The following is a 20,425-nucleotide window of genomic DNA, read 5'->3' as shown; positions in this document are numbered from 1 at the left end:
CTGAGGAATTGCTAAATGACCCTCATTTTCTCTTGCATGTTAACTGGTTAATTACTACAGTCACCAATCTCCCTCCTCTCAGGACATGGACTGCTGTCAGAATAAACTACCCAATAATACAGACCCCAGTGCTGCTCCCCTGAGGACAGGCAGCCTACCGAGCCCCCAGTTGGGCACAGAGCCTGGTTGGAAGGGTGCTCAGTGCTGCGCGACACTTGAATGAAGGCGTAGATGGGTGGGTGGATTAACAGCAACAGCTCCCTCTCAGCCTTTGACTGTCCTCATGGCCTACTGAATTAATAAAATTCTTCAATGGCCTGGCATTTGAAACTCCCCATAATACTCATTCAGCAAACACGTAAAAGCCTAAGAGATCAAAGCTATGCCAAGCCTAGTGGAACATAAAAGGACGGTCTGGTCTCAAAACAACTTCCCAGCTTTACTTCCTATCATGCCCCAAAACACATTCCTCCAGTTTAAGTGTTTGCCATTTTCAAAACATTTTCTATCCAGAAGTCACAACCTAGTGGGCCTGGGCCAAGAAAAATATTTCCTTGGCGGGAAAAACTATTTTGTTTGGCATAGTGTTTTTTAAAAATATTTAAATGTGACTGTGTTTTGGGGGAAAGAGGAATATACTCTCCAATTACTCTAGTGCCTCTACCAGGGCCCCACTGTTCATCTACAAAGCCCACCTCACCCTCAAAAGTGCTAACTGGCTTCAGTCGCGTGGACTCTGTGCGACCCTATGGACTGTGGCCTGCCAGGCTCCTCTGTCCATGGGATTCTCCCAGCAAGCGTGCTGGAGTGGGCTGCCCAAAGGACCTGGAGTGAGCTGCACATATCCCTGAGAAGCTGATTCTGCTCACCACTTACTTTCCCCTCCGTTTTCACATGTCCATCCTCTGCTCAAATGGCACTTACTTTCTAAAGCCCTTCTTCAATCCTCTCCAAATCAGAAATGATTGCTCATCTGTTTTCTCACGGCACTCCGATTATTCTACTTTTGTAGCATTTCCATTTGGATTTATAATTATGTACTTTTCTTATCAGGTCTCTATGCATGGGAAGGACTGAGACTGGGTTCATATCCTTGCTAGTTTTAGAACTACAACCAGTGAGCCTTGGACATACTAGGTATAAAACAAATGTCAAAGTGAACAAAAATTAAATGGAGAAACTACATTAAAAAAAAAAAAAAAACAACTGGTTTGGAATGAAAGTTTACCTTTCAGGTACGCTATATGCATAGATAGATAGATTCCGTAAACTTTGAGGTAAAAAACTTCCAGTTATGAGACAGAGCTGGGTCTTTTCTTCTAGCAAAACTCCACGGTGATTTTGGTGAACAGATGCCAGCATATCCACAGCACAGAGAGGGAGCAGGGGCTGTGGTCACACAGACGTGGCTTCCGGTCCCGCCCCATCGTTTTCTATATGTATGGCCTGAGGTCGGCACTTTTCTCTAAGCCTCAGTTTCCCCACATCATGGTGGTAACTAACCACACGAGTTCACTGGGAGATCTACACGATACAATACAGAGAAAGCACGTAGCACAGAGCAGGACACACGGTGAATGCTCGACGAGCGCTGATTTCATTATCTACAGTTGGCATTAAGATAAACTAAAATGAATAGTAAAAATGTGATTTTGTAATTCTCCTTTAAGTTTGGTGTTAAAAAATACACATACAAATTATAAAGATTTTTTTTTAATGTGGACCATTCTTTAACATCTTTATTAACTTTGTTACAATATTGCTTCTTTTTTTTTATGTTTTGGTTTTGGGGCCTGAGGCATGTAGACTCTTTAGCCCCCTTACCAGGAACTGACCCCACACACCTCCTGCATTGGAAGGCGAAGTCTTAACCGCCGAACCGCCAGGGAAGTCACACACAAATTAAATACGCTCTTTTTCATCATCCAAATCCCTAAGGCAACTCATTATTATACTTCATTTACATTTTAAGTTATAATTAAATTTTAAGATATTAAGAGTATCTTTTTATTATAAAAGGAACATTAAGCTTATTTAAAAAAAAACCCTTAGAAATGTACAGTTTTTATTTGGTTCCTTGCCTGCTGTGTGAGATTTCCCATCAATTAGATGTCTGGAGCATTTCCACATAGCAGAGTTTGAAGATACTGAGACTTTTGTTCCCAGAAATAGATTTGACTCCCTGCCTAGGTTTCTACTAAAAAAGCAGAAAATCAAGATAATTTAGCCTTTTTGGCAGAGAACTGGAAACTCGGAGCATAGTTAGATTTATACTCCAGCTGCAAAGATCAGTGAATAAATTTTCTGTCACTAGGTTACAATAGCTTTATTATATTTAATTAGAACTTCAAATGTTTCTGTTCTGCCTAATCCTTTTCCTTCAGTCAGTAACTGTTAAAGGACAAATAAACTGTCCAAAAGCAACTGATACTCTAGGACATCTTTTTCGTGTGAAATAAATCATTTGTACCAAAACATGTTTTTACGTTTCCCCTAAATATGTTCCAATGTTACACTTAAAACTAATACAGCAAGAACTCTTCTTTGATAACGAGGTCTATGTCATGAAGTGAAAAACTCATGTAACACTAAAATAAATGAAAAAGGCATATTAATTGGAAAACATTTTCAAATTCACTCAGTTGAAAAAACTTCCAGTTAGGAACACTGTTCTTTGTAATTTTTACTCAACACAACGTGGGCTGGCCCCCTAGTGAACATCTAGGGAAGAGGCCGTTTCCTGAGGACTGGGCCCTCGGGAGCACTCATTTTTGGAAGGGGAAGTAAGTCAGAATGACTCTGTTTCTTCAAGTCTACACGTAGCACTTCAGATACAAGCTGAAACTTGAAGTGGCATCCAAGAAGATGTTTTCAAACCACTAAAGAATTTTAAAGACTGCAAGATACCCATAATGATGTCACTATCACTAGGACGTTGGAGAAGGGAAACAGCTGGTCCTGGGAGTAGGGACACACGTGCGAATTCCTTTACGTGTCCCCTGACTCACTTGCCCACCCGTCTGCATGCACTCATCAGCTGCCTACCCCGCGGCAGGAACTGCGGTAGCTGCCATAATGACAGCTAGGATAGGGCCTACCTGGTTGTCCAGTGGTTAAGAATCCACCTGCCAGGGCAGGGAACCTGGGCTCAATCCCTGATCTGGGAAGATCCCACATGCCACAAAGCAACTAAACCCGTGTGCCACAAGTACTGAAGCTCACGCGCCCAGAGCCTGGGCTCTCAACAGAGAAGCCAGCACGGTGAGGAGCCCTCACCCCCGGACTGGAGAGTAGTGCCCGCTCGCCACAACTAGAGAATGCCCTGCGAGCAACGACGACTCAGCGCAGCCAGACATCAATCAGTCAAATTCAAAAAAGCTAATATATTAAAAAAAACATTGGGAGGACAAGATTGTTGTTCCCAATGATATCAGAATCTAGGAAGAGGGAAAACACAGGAAGATTTAAATTCTTTGGGGATAACTGCTAAAACAGATACACGGACCAAATTATGTGGAAGACAAATCAGAACATTTAGTAAATAACAACCACGATGAAGTCAGAGGGAGTCAGATGAAGTCAGAGAGACCCTCACATAGAATAAAATTTCAGCCAGAGATTAGAGAATAAGTAGGAATTTGCTGGGTGGGATATGTAGAGCTGTAACAGGAGGATGAAAATGCAGTCAGGTCAAAAGAACATCTTAGATACAAGCATGGAGTTGAGCAGAGGAGTGATCCTTTCAGAGTATGGGTTTTGTACAATTGAAGATGCAGCTGAGGTGGGAGCTAATGGTCTTATAAGGAAACAAACTTTTGAATTTAATTTTTTAGACTGAGGCAGTAGGAGGAGTCTCACAGTTATATTTTAAAGCAAGGAAGCCAGAGGACAGGATCCCGGGCTGCTGAAATAATCTAAGGGCGATTCTGAGAGCCTAACTGACTGTGGTGCCAGCGGGAGTGGAGAAGAGAGCCAGAGAAACACGTCAGTAGTCTTGCTGACCATACTGGCTGACCTTCAGCCTGAGAAGGGAGATTCTCTGGGGATGACTGACAAAGCAAATAGGGCAGAGGTGCTGTAGGGAACTGCTGCATTGAGGACCCAGCATATTCTCTCTTAAAGGGACATAAAAATGAAATTCTTATTTTTTTCTTCCTGTTATTGCAGTGGATGGTCTGACTGTTTAATCACATTAACACCCTAGACGGCTTGATCTGTGTCTTATGGATTTCTACTTCCCCATGGTACCACTCAAATGCTTTGGTTGTGAATTAAGAGTCAGTTCATTAAACATGAAAGTTATTCACTTGCATCTGATAGCCATATATAAACACTGGAAGTCCTGGGAGCACTTACCCTGCAGTAATCCAAAGTAGCAACATATTCATACGATCCTAGAGATAACTCTGGCTTCTCATAGTGGTCCAGTCTTCTTCCAATGTGGTCCAGATGTTGGAAATAGAATGGTGGAACTAATAAAAACAAAATAGGAAAGGGAATCTTTTGTTTTTACAACACAGACAATTTAGTAAGTTCTCAAAGTTTATTATCGGAGGAAAGGAGTTAGTATGAGGGGAAAAAAGCATTTTAAAGCTGGAATGTAGCATATTCCAAAAATCCACTAGTCTTTCTTTCCAGTCTTGGAAAGAATGAGGGTTTTCTAAAATATCTTCCTGACCCTTCTGCAAGTTACTGATGACAAAGAACATTAATGGTCTGGATCATTACAGAGAAACAGCAGATAAAAGCACGGGAGTTTTTAAATCGTCACAACCAAAAGTTAATTCTCCCTATTTAATTACCTTTTCTCAAAGGAATTCTAACTTTTTAAACTATTTAAATTTTCAATATCCCAGCAAACATACATTGGTTATTTGGACTATACTATTAGCTCTAATGTTTATTATCTTTTAATCACAGATGTCTTCAGCCATGGGGAGTTTGCACGGTAATCTTTAACGTCTGGGCTTCAGAGTGGAGACGATTACTGTATTAGGGAAAGACTACACCGTGAGATCTCAGCTGAGGAACTCTTAATTTGATTCAAATGTCTAAGAAGGTTAGTTCTGGCAAAGCCCTGGAAGTCATCCAGTAGGACAGGAACACTTATGACTCACACACTGAACTCTTGGACAAATATGGCCTGGTATCTCTGTGCGAACGAACTCTACTGCCTCGAGAACAGGGCTGGCTGTTAATCCACTGACAACAGAAGTACTTAGAGTAACTAGCTATGCTCTGGTTTTAAGCATTTCATAAAGAACAACATTTTCATTTGTAAAACCATGTAACTAATGACTTATTTTAAAACCAATAACTCAGTATTCTTTATTTTTAGTTATGAACTAGCACATGGGTTGGGCTTCCCTGTGGCTCAGCTGGTAAACAATCCATCCGCAATGCGGGAGACCTGGCTTTGATCCCTGGGTTGAGAAGATCCCCTGGAGAAGGGAAAGGCTACCCACTCCAGTATTCTGGCCTGGAGAATTCCATGGACTGTACAGTCCCTGGGGTTGCAAAGAGTCAGACACGACTGAGTGACTTTCACTGTCACTAGCACACAGGTTACAACAGGACTGTTTTCTTAGTTTGGACGTAAGAAAATAGTCACTAAGGCTTGCTTTTTTTTTTCTCTCTCTATTTTCTTACTATATTGTGGCCATTTCTTTTTAAACAAGTTTTATAAGATTCACTTGTACATAGGGATCTCTGAACTTGGAAAATTCAGTGTTTTGCAAAAATTGTGGAAGTGGGAAGCTGACAGTCTCAGCTAAGAAGGCTGTGACAGCCTTAAACTGCTCTTCTGTTATGTTTAACATGCGCAGTTACTTAGTCGTGTCCGACTCTTTTGAAACCCCGTGGACTGCAGCCTGTCAGGCTCCTCTATCCATGGAATTTTCCAGGCGAGAATAGATGAGATGGATAATGCGGCACCAGCTGTTCCAGGATGTATGGGTGGTACTTTCTGTACACTTTCTAGAATTTATTTTTATTCACACATCTACATGTAATTGGTAAAAAAAATTCCCCTTAAAATCAATTAGCTTTATATTTGTTAGCATTTAATATTATCTGTCATGTTTTATAAACCAGATTCAAATCCCCCCATAAATTACACGTGGCCACGTGACACTCGTCTTCCTGCATGTCTTTGGCCTCAAGTTCTTCCGACTGAGAGAGAATCTCTGACGTTTTGAAGGAAAACAGAGTGAAACCATTTGACCATACCTGCAAGCTTCTAACAAACCTTTGCCTTCTCTAAACCTAAATGAAGAATGCAGGTACCGATGACATCTAAGGGGGTCTGGCTTTCTTGCAGGAACAAATATTGGAATCTAGTATTTTTGCCGACCAAGGTCCATATAGTCAAAGCTACGGTTTTTCCAGTAGTCATATATGGATGTGAGAGTTGGACCATAAAGAAAGCTGAGTGCCAAAGAATTTATGCTTTTGAACTGTGGTGTTGAAGAAGACTTGAGAATCCCTTGGACAGCAAGCAGAGGAAACCAGTCAGTCCTAAAGGAAATCAACCCTGAGTATTCATTGGAAGGACTGATGCTCAAGCTCGAATACTGTAGCCACCTGATGTGAAAAGCAGACTCATTGGAAAAGACCCTGATGCTGGGAAACACTGAAGACAATAGAAGCGGGTGACAGAGGATGAGATGGTTGGATGGCATCATTGACTCAATGGACCTAAGTCTGAGCAAACTCAAGGAGATAGTGAAGGACAGCCTGGCGTGCTGCAGTCCATAGGATCGCAGAGTCAGACACAACTTAGCATCTGAACAACAACAAGAATATGAACAACCCTATTGGAAAATGAACTCAGCAGCTTCCCAGGAGCGGACACCCGAGGCGTTCCCTCGGGTGCAAAAATACAAGAACTTTGTGTGTTTTTCCTCTACCAGGAAGCGGCAGGGCCTTTTAAAGCTTCGCGCTGACCCTTTGGGATTGAGGCCAGAGAAAACAAAGATCCTACATGCTCTACGTGGATGGATCCTGGATGGATTTCTGATCACCTTGCAAAGAAAGTTGAGGCCTTGAGTGAACATGCCTGGAATCCGGTGACCTTGTGGAGGCGTGGCGAAAATGCTCCAGGAGAGGCCTCTGCCATCTCCTGACGTTTTCCCCCAAAACTAAAGCACTTGCAAGCGTGTGCTCACAGGCTTCCTGAAATGCAGTCCCAGGGTTGTGTAGGATTTGGTTGCAGATTTCATGAAGCACGCGCGATGGAATAAGACCTTCCTTAGAGCACGAAAGGTGGAGAACCAGCGGAGCCTGCTCGCACTAGTATACCCACTGTGTGCGGAACCGGTACCACAGCCGCTGCAGGGCGAGAGACCTCCCAGGGCCAGGGGCCCGTCCTTGAGACGAGGATGGGAACCAAGATCTCACACCACAGCACGGGGCTTTTAAAGGTCTTTTTGAGGAGGCCTCACTCTGTCAGTCTCCTGCACTGGGGGCTGGGCGAAGCCATGGGCTGTGTGAAGGGTGTGAGTGCACAAGGAGGCCAGCGTTGCTCCCCCAGCAGAGCACGCCCTCCAGCCGAGAGGTCATGGACGTGATGACGCAGGCCGGAAACCGCCGAGGGAGCAGCCGGGCTCTCAGAGCCGCATGCTGCTCAGAGCCGCCGCGGGCACCACTCACCATCATTCACGCAGCTGCAGAAGCCACACTGGTACCTCCTCCCTCCTTCGATGAACTGCATGAACGGGCACATGTAGGCTTTGCACCTGTTGCATCTGACTGGTCCAGCCTCGCCATGGTTTACCAGGTAGAGGGGCGTCTACAGGAAGCAAGCAGAAGTAAAATCACGTGGGCACAGGGTCTCCAGGTTTCTTCAGAAGTCCTACAATTGTAGTCACTGAAATGTGAAAACTCCGGACTCATTAAGGAACTCAATTCAGTGTCCACCAGGGGAGTAAGGCCGCCTCTCTTGAGACTGTGTGGAATTCAAGGTAATACCCAAACAAAAACTACTTTAAATGTATATCTAGTGTATAAATATATTTGTACGTTTATGTCTATGTGTATTTACCAATGCGTGTGAAGACAGAAAGAGAAAAATAAAATACAGTAATGGTACCCAGAATATTCATTGGAAGAACTGATGATGAAGCTGAAGCTCCAACACTTTGGCCACCTGATGCAAAGAGCCAACTCACTGGAAAAGACCCAGATGCTGGGAAAGATTGAAGGCAGGAGGAGAAGGGGATGACAGAAGATGAGATGGTTGGATGGCATCACCGACTCAATGGACATGAGTTTAAGCAAACTCCGGGAGACAGTGAAGTACAGGAAAGCCTGGAGTGCTACAGTCCATGGGGTTGCTAAGAGTTGGACACAACTTAGCGACTAAGCAACAATAATGCTTAATAAAGCTTATGTTGAAAATGTCCTGGATACCATGTATCACATATCTTGCTAAGTTTGTTCATTAACTATAAATAAAGAAGGGAACTAGGTCTGATTTTAAAATCACTAGTTTGCACATCAGCATACTGCTTAGATAATTCCACCCAATACACAGAATGTTTCTTCAAAACGGCAACTCTCAGAAGAAATCTGCAGTGATTTTCACTTATTTAGGCAAGGAGGCGGATCCTGCCTTTTCCATTTCTTTATCCCATGATGAGATGTCTCATGAAGGAAGTACTCTCGATGCAGCAGGTCATGCTTTGCCAGAACAAAAAGAATAAATATTTCTACGGCTTCTTCCTTATAAACATGTGTCGAACCCGTTACACGTCCTTTACGGCTTGAAAGCGAAAAAGCTCAGCGTTGGAAGTCTGCCTTATTTCTCAGCACTTCCAGCTTTCAGAACAAAACCACAAAGATTCTTCTTGTTTTTATAAATCTCCTTAAAGATAACATTTCTAGAAAAGCTTGACAATACAGGGTTTGGCACATCAACTAAGTTTTTCTTTAAAGAAACAGATGTAAATAAAGCAGACTGCTGCTTAATGGAGACTTGAAGAGCAGGAGGAAGGTGGCGATGAGGTGAGGTCATAAGGCCATTTTCTGCCATTTTCTTAGAGAAGAAAAGAGAGAGAGAGAAGATATCTACAGTCTGTCCCTAACCAGATGTCCAATGTGGAAACTAATCTGCTGAGGTTTCAGAAACAAGTTTTGAGACCTCAGAGCAGGAAAAAAACAGATGGTATGATACATAAAAGAATCAGGGAAAGTATAAAAAATACATTCAGAATCACTAGGCACTGTCCTCTCCCACCTCTTGCTTCAAGGAAGCCAGGAGATGGATTCAATTTTCATGTTTCTGGTCTCTCCTGGTCTGTAGCATGGGTATGGCTTTGGTGTCCGATTGGTCAGGTTGTGAGAAGGATTCAATGAAGAAAAAGTGTTAGTCTCTCAGTTGTGTCTGACTCTGCTATCCCATGGACTGTAGTCCACCAGGCTCCTCCGTCCAAGGAATCCTCCAGCAAGAATACTTCTCCAGGAGATCTTCCCGACCCAGGGATCGAACCCAGGTGTTCTGCATTGCAGCCAGATTCTTCACCATCTGAGCCACCAGGGAAGCCCCATACAATTAGGAGGCTGTGTGCAATGTAGAGTATTAAGCCTGGCATAAAATTATTGGATAAAAAGTATCTAACTGTTGTTGTCATATCTGTACAGAACAACCTTTCCTCTCTTAAAACCACTCATCTCAAGAGAGTGTGTATATTTAATAGGAGGGTTAGAGTTTGATAAGTTTGAGATAGGCTTGAATTTCTATATATATTAAATATTATTATTAAATTAAATTAAATATATATTAAATATACGAATATATTAAATATTCATATAAATATTTAAATTAGCTATTTTGTTACTATGAAATGTTATTGTAAAAATGATTTAGAAGACAGGGAATCTACCTTTCAGGAGATTTTGATACCATCTGATGGTTAAAAAAGTTGAGAGGCACACTAGATTTTAAAATTGTTCTATGAGTTTGATTTGCATACACATGTGCTTTGCTTAGTCACTCATTTCCGACGCTATGCAACCCCACTGTCTGTAGTCTCCCAGGCTCCTCTGTCCATGGGGGTTCTCAGGCAAGAATGCTGGAGTGGGTTGCCATGCCCTCCTCAAGAGGATCTTCCCAACCCAGGGATCAAATCCATGCCTCCTGCATTGCAGGACTCTTTACTATCTGAGCCACCAGGGAAGTCCTTGCATACACTCAAGGAATGCATACTATATATGCATTGAAAGACCCATACAACACTTTCTCATCTACACTGTTTGTTTGAAAGGCATAAAGTGATGGATGTGTGTTGTCTTCAACTAGAAATAATAAGAAATAATCTGAGGGGAACAAAAGGGAAGCAAACAAAAATATGACAGGTGTACACTTATAGCTGATTCACGTTGTACAGCAGAAACTAACACAACACTGTAAAGCAGTTATACTCCAATTAAAAAAAAAAGATACGGTCAATGAGTGCAGAATCAGAAGTGAAAGACAACAAAAATGTAATGATAAGGTAGCTTTTTTCCGGGTCAAAAACCCAGTCATCAGTCATTCTCTGGGCGCTGCTGAGTTCTACGGCCTCCACCTCAGAGATGAGGAGCTGCTTTCAAGAGTTACACCAGGGTTGAAGCCTGCAACATACATAAACTCCAGCCAAGTGTACTTCTCTCATTCCTTTATCATTTTCAAAGAGTTCAAAGTCTATCATCAATTCGCTGAGACACTTTAGGAACAAAATCTGATGCAATTACTTGCTAGACAAAGCAGAGGTAATGGAAATTAACCTTATTTTTCCTGATGTGATTTACTCAAAGGCAAGCCCAACCAAAAATTACTGTGAAATTGTCGGCAGCTACCATCTAAGCATTCCAGTCCGGGCAGATTCAAACTTGCAGAACTGAAAATGAATGTCTCGTCACAAATTGGAATTGAGTAATGATTGTATCGAGGCTGTGAAACACGCATGCATTTTTTTTCAATTTTCGCTCTTTTGGAAACTGAATGATGGATAGGTAAGGGAAGGACTGCAGACAACTGAGGTGACGGTAAAGAATGTTAAAAGCTTTTAGACTGTTTACATTTTCTCTCTGGGCACCGGCACAAGGGTTTCCACATCACACTGTCTTGCTTCATGTCTCTCAGGCTGTGCTGAAAGCCATCAGGGACTTTCTTTGCTTTCTCCAGATGTCTGCTTATCTGCTCTACAGTAGCATGCGTGAGCTCATAAACAGCTAATCTCACTTGTATTCTCAGTTCAACTTTAGTGTATGCAGCTTAAAAAAATATCAAATTACTTTCCAAAAAGTCCTAAGTTTCTTTTTTCCTTCTTCTTAATAAGGACATTATATTACACTTACCTCAGAAATATTTTCAGATTTTGCAATTTTGTTTATAAGTGTGTTTTTTACTCTTTTGGCCTCTAGTATATTCCTGCCTGCTCTTTCTTTTCTGTTCTTTTCTTAAATGGAAAAAAGTGAAGGGATGGGGAGCCTCACTCTAAAACCCTCATTTGGCTCTTCTTGGCTCTGGTCCTGTGTGGCCTGAGTTTATATAACATGAAACTGATGGTGATACTGGGGAAAGAAAGACAGAGAATAGTATCTGAACCCCTAGTTTGTAGTTTTGATCTACCAGGGTTATGCCAAATGCATTATTGGTACTAATTTTAACTAAGATCCTTTAGTTGAATAAAAGGTATCTCCTTTGTATGCATATATAACACCACAGTCCAATTGGACAAGAATATAATTCATGGAGAAATGAGGTTCAGCGTTAAAAGTTTTGAATACTATTCCATGTAAAAGGAGTAGACAACAAAATGTGTCGATCAACAACTCCTTGGCACTGCTAGTACAACTTTTAAAGTTTTCCTATATTTCTATATCATCAGTTTCCAAGCGTTCCTGCCATTTCCTCTAACATCTGTACATTCAGTGCTGGGTGTGCGATGTGCCTTGATGGTGTATACAGGCCAATGTTATTAAACACATAAACATGTAATTACAAGAGCAATGCAGGAGCAGAAAGACTACTTGGGAAATCATCATTAATAAAAGCAACATTAAAGTATTCACAGATTGTAACCCAAAACGACAACAACAAAAATAAAGGCTCAAAGAAATGAAGCACGACCGAGAAAGATTCGACATGAAGAATTCTGATTAAGTTTATGGCCTAGGCACTGTTGTTTTAGCATCTCTACAACCAAAGTCTGAATACACAAGTCTTTCCATACAGACTCTTTGTTTTAGCAAAGTGATAAATAACAGACGGTAGCTATTATAGCTGCCTATGAAAAAGTGAAAGTCACTCAGTCATGTCTGACTCCTTGCGACCCCGTCAACTATACATATACAGTCCATGGAATTCTCCAGGCCACAATACTGGAGTGGGTTGCCGTGCTCTCCTCCAGGGGATCTTCCCGACTCAGGGATCGAATCCAGGTCTCCTGCTTCGCAGGCAGATTCTTTACCAGCTGAGCCACCAGAGCAGCCCTTGCTGCTGCTAAGTTGCTTCAGTCGTGTCCGACTCTGTGCGACCCTGCAGATGGCAGCCCACCAGGCTTTCCCGTCCCTGGGGTTCTCCAGGCAAGAACACTGGAGTGGGTTGCCATTGCCTTCTCCAGAGAAGCCCTTAAGCTGCCTATAACTATACCTATAAACTAATTACACCAAACCTGGAAATCTGAAGAAAATATGAAGGTGTTCTTATACCACGGGTCCACTAGGTGGCACTGTACAACTAAAAATTAAAACTATTTCCTCAGGTAATAAAATACTCAAGATAATTATGCTATATACATTTTATGTAGCTATCACCATAATTAACCGAATTCATGTCAGTTATTACCATCACAAAATTAAGAAACCTGTACTCTTGTTGAGAGAGTCTTTGATAATTGGTAAAAAATATTCTGGTGAAAACAAAATGTGTTTAAAGATGAAATACAGGCTATTTTAAGCATGAATTACATTGAAATTACAGACTGTGCCAAATTTACTGAAGATAATAGTTGACAAAAATCCTTTTTAAAGGTTTCTAATCCGCTCCCAACTTCCGTGACTACATGTAGGAAAACGGGGGCCCTGCAGGGACTGGCGGCCCCGGGCATGCAGGATGCTGCTGCCCAGGGGGCGAGGAAGCCCGCACTCCTGCCGCCCTGCAGGCACCCACCCCGATCCTCACACTTGCTTGCACGCACGGTACCAAGCAGCAAGGTAAAGACAGTGAGGTGTGAGGCACGGAGCTCAGCAGCACCTGTGACAGAGGGCTGACCTTCCTGCTGCTGGAACATCCAACCACCGGCAGCAGAGTAGATGGGGGAAGGCACAGCATGGACAGAGCAGCCAAATAGGGAGATCCAGGAGCGTGCTGGTGTAGGGAGGCTTCCTGCCCGTCTCCTGGACGCTCCTGGGTGAAGACAGCCCCTCTGCCTTCCAGCTAGGTTCTAACACAGGCCATACACATAACACACAAGCTCACTCTTAACCACCACTTTCCCCCGTCTTCCAATGCTTGTTTACTGATTCTGAAAAAAAAATATACATTTTGCATTTTCAATATATATTTCTCTTCCTTTTTTTCTCTCCTATTTTCTCCATGAGAAGTCTCCAGGAGAGCAGTCAGTGTCCTGGGACCACACAGTTGTCCCCACACAAAGAATATTCAACTTTACTAAGTGCCTGAAGGAAACTGCTAGGCTAAATAACTACTAGTAATGGGAGAGACAGTTTTGCCTACAGTGGCTCCTCAATCAAAATGCAGCATGGTCCTCCAGCTTGATATGGGATCATATTCAATATCAGACTATATTCCCTAGTGCTGCTGCTGCTGCTAAGTCGCTTCAGTCGTGTCCGACTCTGTGAGACCCCATAGACAGCAGCCCACCAGGCTCCCCCATCCCTGGGATTCTCCAGGCAAGAACACTGGAGTGGGTTGCCATTTCCTTCTCCAATGCATGAACGTGAATAGTGAGAGTGAAGTCGCTCAGTCGTGTCCGACTCTTCGAGACCCCATGGACTGCAGCCTACCAGGCTCCTCCGTCCATGGGATTTTCCAGGCAAGAGTACTGGAGTGGGGTGCCATTGCCTTCTCCAATTCCCTAGTAAATTACTGTAAATATATATATATCTCTAGCAGCAAAGATATATTGTATTGTCAAATGTGATCCTGGCACACAGCTACTTCTTTGGGCCTGGAGTGCTGCTTACAGTTTGGGTTTATCTCAAGACAGTTTCAGTCAGTAATTTGGATTAATCAGGGGATATAAGTGGAAGCATGAAAATGGTATGTGAAAAGATAATCCAGAACTTGTGATGAACAACTACCCTTTAAAAATGTTAAACGTTCAGACTATTAAGCACCCTGAAAGACAAGCAGAGTCAGATTCCCAGAGGATTATGCCCAGCAGCTAAAATGAAGAGAGTCTATATCAACTGTGCTTATTAAAGATATTTCTATAGGAAAGAGAAATGAAAAGCTTGTGTGTGTTTTCTATTTTCGGCTTCACCACATACACCATTCGGTCAGCCTACGCCAACAGAAAAGCTACAGGGCAGTAGGGTGCTTACTGTATGCACATTTTCTCAACAGCAGGACTATTAAAGAATAGTATTTTTTGAATGCCTTTTAAAAATTATTCTTCTAAAAAGAAACTGAGCCTAATAATAAAACACTCAATGTACTGAAATAACTATAAGAATATGTTTACACTTTTTAAAAGTATTTTTCAGTTCAGTTCAGTTCAGTCGCTCAGTCATGTCTGACTCTGCGACCCCATGAATTGCAGCACGCCAGCCCTCCCTGTCCATCACCAACTCCCGGAGTTCACTCAGATTCACGTCCATCGAGTCAGTGATGCCATCCAGCCATCTCATCCTCCGTCATCCCCTTCTCCTCCTGCCCTCAATCCCTCCCAGCATCAGAGTCTTTTCCAATGAGTCAACTCTTCGCATGAGGTGGCCAAAGTATTGGAGTTTCAGCTTTAGCATCATTCCTTCCAAAGAAATCCCAGGGCTGATCTCCTTTTAGTTGGCCCTAAAACTTTGTGTTTTTGTATTTCCGGAAAATTAACCTCTTGCTAGTCTGTGGCACTCGAGAGATTATTTTCAATTTTTTTCCTCTTCAATAATGCTACTGAGTATAAATAAATAGTCAAATATAAATAAATACTGGCTATAAATAAATGACTATTTATTGGGAAAGATTGAAGGTGAGAAGGGGATTACAGAGGATAAGATGGTTGGATGGCATCTCCAACTCAATGGACATGAGCAAACTCTGGGAGATGGTGAAGGACAAGGAAGCCTGGCATGCTGCAGTCCATGGGGTCACAAAGAGTCTGACATGACTAAGCAAATGAACAACAATATAATAATGTATATAATGTTATAGAACATTTACTCTTGTTATAACTATATCGAGAACTTATATTGGATTTTAACATGTCTTTAATTTGGAAACTGGTCTTTTTTGGTTTGGAAGGGGGTTGTTTTTTGTGTCTATCCAGCATTGACAAATCCTGATTCAAATTTATAATATATGCAAGATCATAACTATCATCTGTATGATTTGTGGTTTAAAATGCTTTCATGTAAAATCTTTCATAAAGATCTCGGGATGCTGAGATGTTAACAACCATGGGTGTGGGAATTATCATCCCGTTGTTGAGAAGGGAATGGATATCAGTGAGGAACAGGGATTCACTCGCCCAATAAACTGCAGAGCAGGAGCTTGAATTCCCGTTCATTCCCTGTGCTATGCATTCAGAAACTGCCTGCAGATTGCTTTGGTAGAGAAGCACATCGATTCAGAGAAAGCTGCCATCACCCACGGTCCACCACCAAGCCCTCAGTGGTCCCTGGGACCCTTGAAGTGTCCCCTCTTGCTCTCTCTCTACAGGAGCTATTTTATGTCTTTTCAGTTTCACTGAATCCTTCAAATAAGCTCTCCTCCCACCTCCCTCAGCAGATAGCTTCCCCTCCTTGCTCACAAAGGAAAACAAAACCTCAGATAGGAACTCCCATGAACGTACCAGCACCTACTTAACGTTTCCTTTTCTCCCTCCTGCTACAATGAAAAGAGCATCCATCTCTCCTCCTGACATGTTCCCAGGGCGTTATCTAACCCAGGACCAGGTCCCAACCAGCCCCTCAGCGCTGGCTCAGGCATTTCAGCTGTGCGTTGCCACTGGGCCTTGCTCCTGACAGCACCCTTCACAGTGCTTTACTTCCAAGCATCACTACCAAATTCTCAGACCCATGCCTTACAGGCCTAACACCTTTTGTTTGTTTGTTTAATTGGTGTTTCTCCTACAGAGCAATTCCTGAGAGAATGGGCAGTCGACGGCTTTTGAATGAACAAACAAAATATCTACCCGGTACCCACAAATATGCTGTCCCAAGCCCAGGGCAGTTCATGATGGATGCTAAACCAAAGGCAGAGATAAAAGAAGAAACCGCTCCTTGGGAGAGGGGGGCGGGTAAAGGATTCTTTCACGGTGGGGAGTTACGAGGAGCTGCATTTCCACTGACGACAGAACAGAGAGCGCGGCACGGCTCAGGAAGAAAAGCCTGAGCTGGGGGAAGGTGGTGGCCGGCAGGCAGGAGCCAGGCTGAGCTGAGAAGAAGGAAGATGAACAGAAGGGCTAGAGGGATTCTGGGGAGGATGCTCAAAGCCAGGCAGAGCAGCATATCCTGACTTCTCAGGCTTCGCTCTTCCCCGCCTCCACTACATTCCTCTCCTCTCTCATGTCAAACCAGTCGGGATCTCACCTTTCACAAAACTAAAACAATGGAATGGGAAGAATGACTGGTACTGGTTCCCAAACCTGCTTGTTAGTAAATTCTTTAGAATTACCGTGAGGAATTTTTAGAATTTCTGTTTGTTTCATCATCAGCTGTATTTTATTCAATCCCTAAAATCTCTTTTAAAAATAAACATCAAAAGATGTTTGAACATTACTTCTAAATTTCTAACTAAAAAAAGTCCATTCCTTAACTGCTTAAGTAAACCTCAGGTTCACCACTGATTCCTAACAGTGCACGTTTCAGAGTAAATTCTCAATAAATACTTGTTGAACGGATGACAAGAAAAACAGGGAGGGGAAAAAGGACAAATGGAATGAAAAAGAAAAATGAAGGAAGAAGGAAAATACAGAAGTCACGCTTGGATATATTTGCTAGTCCTTTCATCACAGAAGACCAGGTCTGGGTGTGAAAAACCCTAGGATGGTAAGTTGATCCCAAGGTACGCAATAATAAGCAGACCAGGAGCCTCTAACAGCATCTTAAAGCCAACACAGATGTGACTTTCCTCCCAAGGCCCTCCAATCCCACGAGGCTTTTCAGGCGGAAGGTCAAGTCAGACCATATACTGCAGTCTATGAGAGGGCTGCTCCTGGTGACAGGGCACCCAGGGATTCAGAGGGAAAACAACTGTCAGTGCAGTTCCGAGAGCACCATCACATCAGTTTCCCTGAATGGAAGTCCTAGTTCATGACAAAATCACAAACCATGAGAAACAACTCTTAGGCAAAAAAACGGTCTTTTGGGATTGGATTGTGTTGACGTAGTCTTTCAAGTTATGGCTGCTACTGCTGCTGCTAAGTCGCTTCAGTCATGTCCGACCCTGTGTGACCCCATAGACGGCAGCCCACCAGGCTCCCCCGTCCCTGGGATTCTCCAGGCAAGAACACTGGAGTGGGTTGCCATTTCCTTCTCCAATGCAGCAAAGTGAAAGTGAAGTCGCTCAGTCGTGTCCAACTCTTAGTGACCCCATGGACTGCAGCCCACCAGGCTCCTCCATCCATGGGATTTTCCAGGCCAGAGTACTGGAGTGGGGTGCCACTGCCTTCTCCGTTCAAGTTATGGGTATATTTGCAAAGATCAGTGCTACTGTTCCTACTGGAACACATGTTGAAAACTTGAGGAAGACATTCCATCTCAAGGAGCTATGTTATCCAGGGATTCTATAGTTAAAAGACATTTTCCCACATTTCTTTTAAACTTTGACCTATTATAATTTTTCTTTGGTCCCTAAGGAAGAATTATATTTTGTTGTCTGATCATAGGCCACTGACTGAAGCCATGTTTCATCGCTATAAGAACACAGAGTGGCCCACAGATAATGCAAATATATTGTAGACTTAAAAATCCTATGAATCAAGCTTGTTTCTTCCATAACAAAATAATTGGCAGTTTTTTGTTTCTTAAAAAAATGTAAAATGCTCCACTTTAAAGATGAAAGTGTTAATAAGCTCAGAGGCCAACTTCCTTTGTCTTTCTGACAGAATTACAAGTTAGCCAAAGTCTTCCTTCCATGTATCTCACTTCTTTGTGGCTATGGAAACACTTCAAGACATTCCCGTCTAAGCATGAGCCCAGTCTGTATTCGAATGACACCTTCTCAATCAGGTCTACTGCCCAGCCCATGCAATCTGAAGCCTGCCCTCTGCCCCTTCCCCAGGCTGCCCCCATCCCCTGACCTGCTCTACTTTTTCCTTCCTCCATCTGTTCAATAATTTTATTACTAGGTTCGCTGTCTTTCTTCTTTCCATTAAAATGTTAGCTCCATGAGGACAGAGATTTTTTTTGTCTGTACTGTTCACTGACATATCCCAGGACCACGAACAGTATGTGGCACACAGTGGGTAAAGAGTAAACATTTGCTGAATTAAATCCTTGTTGAACAGGATAGAAGAAAGAAACCCATGCACCTATGGTGGCTCAGATAATTAATGCAGTGCAGACCTGAGTTTGATCTCTGGGTTGGGAAGATCTCCCAGAGAAGGGCATCGCAACCCACTCCAGTATTCTTGCCTGGAGAATTCCATAGATGGAAGAGCCTGGTGGGCTACAGTCCATGGGGTCACGAAAGAGTTGGGACATGACTGAGCTATTTCAGAGCAGACCTAGGGTCAGTTAATCTATGACAAAGGAGGCAAGAATCTACAATGGAGAAAAGATAGTCTTTAATAAACAGTTCTGGGAAAGATGGACAGCTACGTGGAAAAGAATGAAATTAGAATATCCTCTAATACCATATACAAAAATGAACTTAAGACAAATTAAAGACCTAAATGTAAGACTGGATACTAAAAAATTCCTAGAGGAAAACATAGGCAAAATGCTCTTTGATATATATCACAGCAATATCTTTTTGGCTCTGTCTCTGATAGGAATGAAAATAAAAACAAAAATAAACAAATGGGACCTAATTAAATGCAAAAGCTTTTGCACGGCAAAGAAAGCCATAGACAAAATGAAAAGACAACCCACAGAATGGGATAAAATATTTGCAACGATGCAAGCAACAAGGGATTGATTTCCGAAATATACAAACAGCTCATATAACTCGATGTCGAAAAAAAAAAAAAAATACAAAAACAATCAAAAAATGGGCAGAAGACCTAAACAGACATTTCTCCAAAAGGCACAAGAAAAGATGCTCAACATTGCTAATTATTAGAGAATGCAAATCAAAACTACAATGAGATTTCACCTCACAGGAGTCAGAATGGCCACTATCAGAAAGTGTACAAATAATAAATGCTGGAGAGGTTGTGAAGAAAAGGAACCCTCATACCCTGCTGGGAATGCAAATTGAAGAGCGACCATAAAAAACAGTACGGAGGATCCTTTAAAAACCAAAAACAGAGTTACCACATGATCTGACCCTGCAGTCCCACTTCTAGGCATACATCTGGACAAAACTCTAATTTGAAAAGATACATGCACCCCAACTTTCACAGCAGCACTGTTTGCAATAGCCAAGACATGGAAGCAGCCTAAATGTACATCAAAAGATGCCTAGATAAAGATGTGGTACATGTATACAATGGAATATGAGTCACAAAGAAGAAGGAAACAATGCCATTTGCAGCAACATGGACAGACCTAGAGATTAGCATCGGAGAAGGCAATGGCACCCCACTCCAGTACTCTCGCCTGGAAAATCCCATGGACGGAGGAGCCTGGTGGGCTGCAGTTCATGGGGTCTCGAAGAGTCGGACACGACTGAGCGACTTCACTTTCACTTTTCACTTTGCTGCATTGGAGAAGGAAATGGCAACCCACTCCAGTGTTCTTGCCTGGAGAATCCCAGGGACGGGGGAGCCTGGTGGGCTGACGACTATGGAGTCGCACAGACTCGGACATGACTGAAGCGACTTAGCAGCAGCAGCAGCAGAGATTAGCATACTAAGGGACGTAAGTCACAGACAAATATCAAACTTATGGTTACCAAAGGAGAAAAGTGGAGAAGAGATAAATTAGGAGGCTGGGATTAACATATACATCCTACTATGTATAAAACAGATAACCAATTAAGGGCCTACTGTTTAGCACAGGAAATTATACTATTTTATAATAACCTCTAAAGGAAAAGAATTTGTTAAAAATAGATATATGGGTGCATGCGTGCTAAGTCACTTCAGTCGTGTCTGAC

The 20,425-nt window shown here is 42.6% G+C and overlaps 1 protein-coding gene across 5 annotated transcripts in view; it reads right to left on the bottom strand.

Moving 5' to 3' along the window:
* The window catches only part of SEC24D (SEC24 homolog D, COPII coat complex component), a 173,416-nt gene that overhangs the window by 37,076 nt on the left and 115,915 nt on the right, over window positions 1–20,425 (bottom strand). For all 5 annotated transcript variants that reach the window (XM_059887854.1, XM_059887853.1, XM_024993483.2 and 2 more), the window contains 2 exons: window positions 7,651–7,789; window positions 4,357–4,472 (listed from right to left, as the gene is read on the bottom strand). In XM_059887854.1, coding sequence (XP_059743837.1) covers window positions 4,357–4,472; window positions 7,651–7,789 — 255 coding nt within the window. The remainder of the gene's footprint in view (window positions 1–4,356; window positions 4,473–7,650; window positions 7,790–20,425) is intronic.

This window comes from Bos taurus, chromosome 6 (genome assembly GCF_002263795.3).
Source record: "Bos taurus isolate L1 Dominette 01449 registration number 42190680 breed Hereford chromosome 6, ARS-UCD2.0, whole genome shotgun sequence".
Lineage (NCBI taxonomy): Eukaryota > Metazoa > Chordata > Mammalia > Artiodactyla > Bovidae > Bos > Bos taurus.
Note: the sequence above shows the minus strand (reverse complement) of the source record. Positions and strands in the feature narration are given on the sequence as shown.